General features: G+C 49.5%; 1 protein-coding gene across 1 annotated transcript; it reads right to left on the bottom strand.

Moving 5' to 3' along the window:
- Nucleotides 1–365: 365 nt before the first annotated feature.
- On the bottom strand, nucleotides 366–1,610 carry STEHIDRAFT_62533 (uncharacterized protein; the record flags this gene model as incomplete). Its single annotated transcript, XM_007306754.1, has 1 exon — nucleotides 366–1,610. The coding sequence occupies one exon, from the start codon at nucleotides 1,608–1,610 to the stop codon at nucleotides 366–368; it is 1,245 nt and encodes a 414-aa protein (XP_007306816.1).
- Nucleotides 1,611–2,191: the final 581 nt, after the last annotated feature.

Below are 2,191 nucleotides of genomic sequence, written 5' to 3'. Positions count from 1 at the left end.
CTCCATCAGGAACTTGTTGTTTTGGTGTTGGATTCGGGCTACTTGGTTTTTAATGTTTTTGTTATTTTTATAGGAAGGTTTTTGTCTAGTATTTTTATCAAAAGGGGAAGATGATGTAAAAGTGGGAGTTGAATCCCGAATAGTGTACATAAAAGGAGGGGTTACGCCCTCATTGTTCAAAGCACAATCCGAGTCAAGAACATCAAAGGAATTGGAACTAACTAAGGCAGGGGCATTACCCGAACTGCCTGTGAGACATTGTCCTTGAGAATTGAAAGAAATAGAAACAGAATCAAAAATAGAAAAGGGGGTCTTCAGTCCGTCTTTACGCTCCGACCTGTTTACAGCTATGTACAGGTCATCCTCTAAAAAGCCGCCTTAATCGCCTCATGCTCTTTCATCAGAGCCGACATCTTCTCCTCCAACGCTTTCAACTTCTCCGCATTGTCCGTGTTACCAACCGTTACAGTACCCTGTGACTGTCCTGACCCTGACGCACCCGTATCGGCACTAACCTGCTGCGTAGCCGGGAAACCCATGAACTTGCGCATGCAAGCCGTGCTCCTGTGACCAACCTTCTTGCAGTGGTAGCAAACGTCGCGCTCATGGTTACCATTCTTAGCAACGTGCTCCGAAGATCCACACTTGTTGCACTTGTTCACCATGGCCCGCTTGAAGTCGTCGTAGGTTTTGCCGTTAGAACCAGTGTTTTTAGCCGGGGCCTGTACCTTGGTCACCCGAGTAGCGTCGATGTCCATCGCGTCTGGAGCCGGGATCGAGGAAACGGTAGAGTGCCTACTCTTGCCGGACTTTTCCTGATCACGTTCGCGGATACGTTCACCAGCCGTTTGTGCCGCACGGTAGACGTCGTCCAAGCTCTCCTTGTTGTACGTCAGATTGATCATTACGTCCTTGACACGTTCAGAGAGACCATCACGGAATTCTCGGGCAAGGACAGTATCGGGCCAACCAGTACGAGGGGCATGTTCATCGAACTTGGCTTTGTACTGTTCCACTGAGCCTCTGCCTTGGGACAATCCTTCCAGCGCCTGCTGAGCCGTGGTCTTAACGTCAACCGGTTCGAACCGTTTACGGAAAGCAGTCTCGAATTCAGGCCAATCCTTGAATGCCAGCTGTCCTAGACCAAGCTTCTCCAGATAAGGGAGTGCCCATGACTGTGCCTTGTCCGTGAGGAAATTCAGAGCTGATCCAATCCACTTCTGATCGTTCCGTGTCCAGCTGCCATCCGGGTTCGCTATGTTCATTGCAGTTCCCTGGTTCTGTGCCCAATTTACGAAAGTTGCCAGGAAGAACCGAGATGATGAAAGGTCACCGCTGCCGTTGAACATCGAAGGTTTCGCTACGACACCCTTGCCTGTGCTTGTACCTGCTGCTACTGCCGCCGGGGTTCTACTGATCGTTGCCGACAGTGCCGAGACTTGTGCCCTTAAGGCGTCCGTGTGTACTCCAAGGTCGTGAATGCCAGCCGTGTTTGTGCTCTGAACAGCAACCGTGTTTTTCAGGACGTCCAAAATGTTATCGATCTTAGCTTGCTGTGCCGTGATCGCCGTGTTTACTGCGTCGAGACCCCTGGTGATGGTGTCTAACATAGACGACATCTCTTGTGTCGTGAACGCTGACATTGTTGGTGGGGTGGGAGCTCTAGTCCCGGGGAATGGTGTATTTGTCTGTGATTGTGCAGGGGTACGGTGTGATTCTACAGGTATCGAATCGCTACTGGTTGTCTCTGAACCGGACTCTGATCCCTCTTCTTCGCTACTATAAAGCTCTAATCCTTCCAGTCTCCTAATTCGGCCTAGAGTTTCACTCTTACAGTCGGCCTAGACTTGTAATGCTTTTCTCTATCTATTTCACTAGCAGTTACAACCTTTTGAGCTGCGCTAGTCCTATAGATTCGATATTACACTCCAAATCTAAACGCAGTCGTTCGAGCTATTCCTCTGTATTGGGAATAGGGGAATCCAAGCTCAGCCTTCTCGGCCTATTGCAAGGACTGTACAGTATAGGACAACGTAGATGATGCTACGCTGAACGTTATAGTATGGATTAAAACACTAGAGGCCCAAAAAGGCGTAGTGAGTGGATGTTGTGATGATGGGTGTGTGTGTGTGTGTGGGGAGAGTGTCAACACGAGTAACTCGCGATAACGGAGGGAATGGGGCAGTTATGT

This window comes from Stereum hirsutum (assembly GCF_000264905.1).
Source record: "Stereum hirsutum FP-91666 SS1 unplaced genomic scaffold STEHIscaffold_12, whole genome shotgun sequence".
Taxonomy (NCBI): domain Eukaryota; kingdom Fungi; phylum Basidiomycota; class Agaricomycetes; order Russulales; family Stereaceae; genus Stereum; species Stereum hirsutum.
This window is presented reverse-complemented; position numbering and strand designations above follow the sequence as displayed.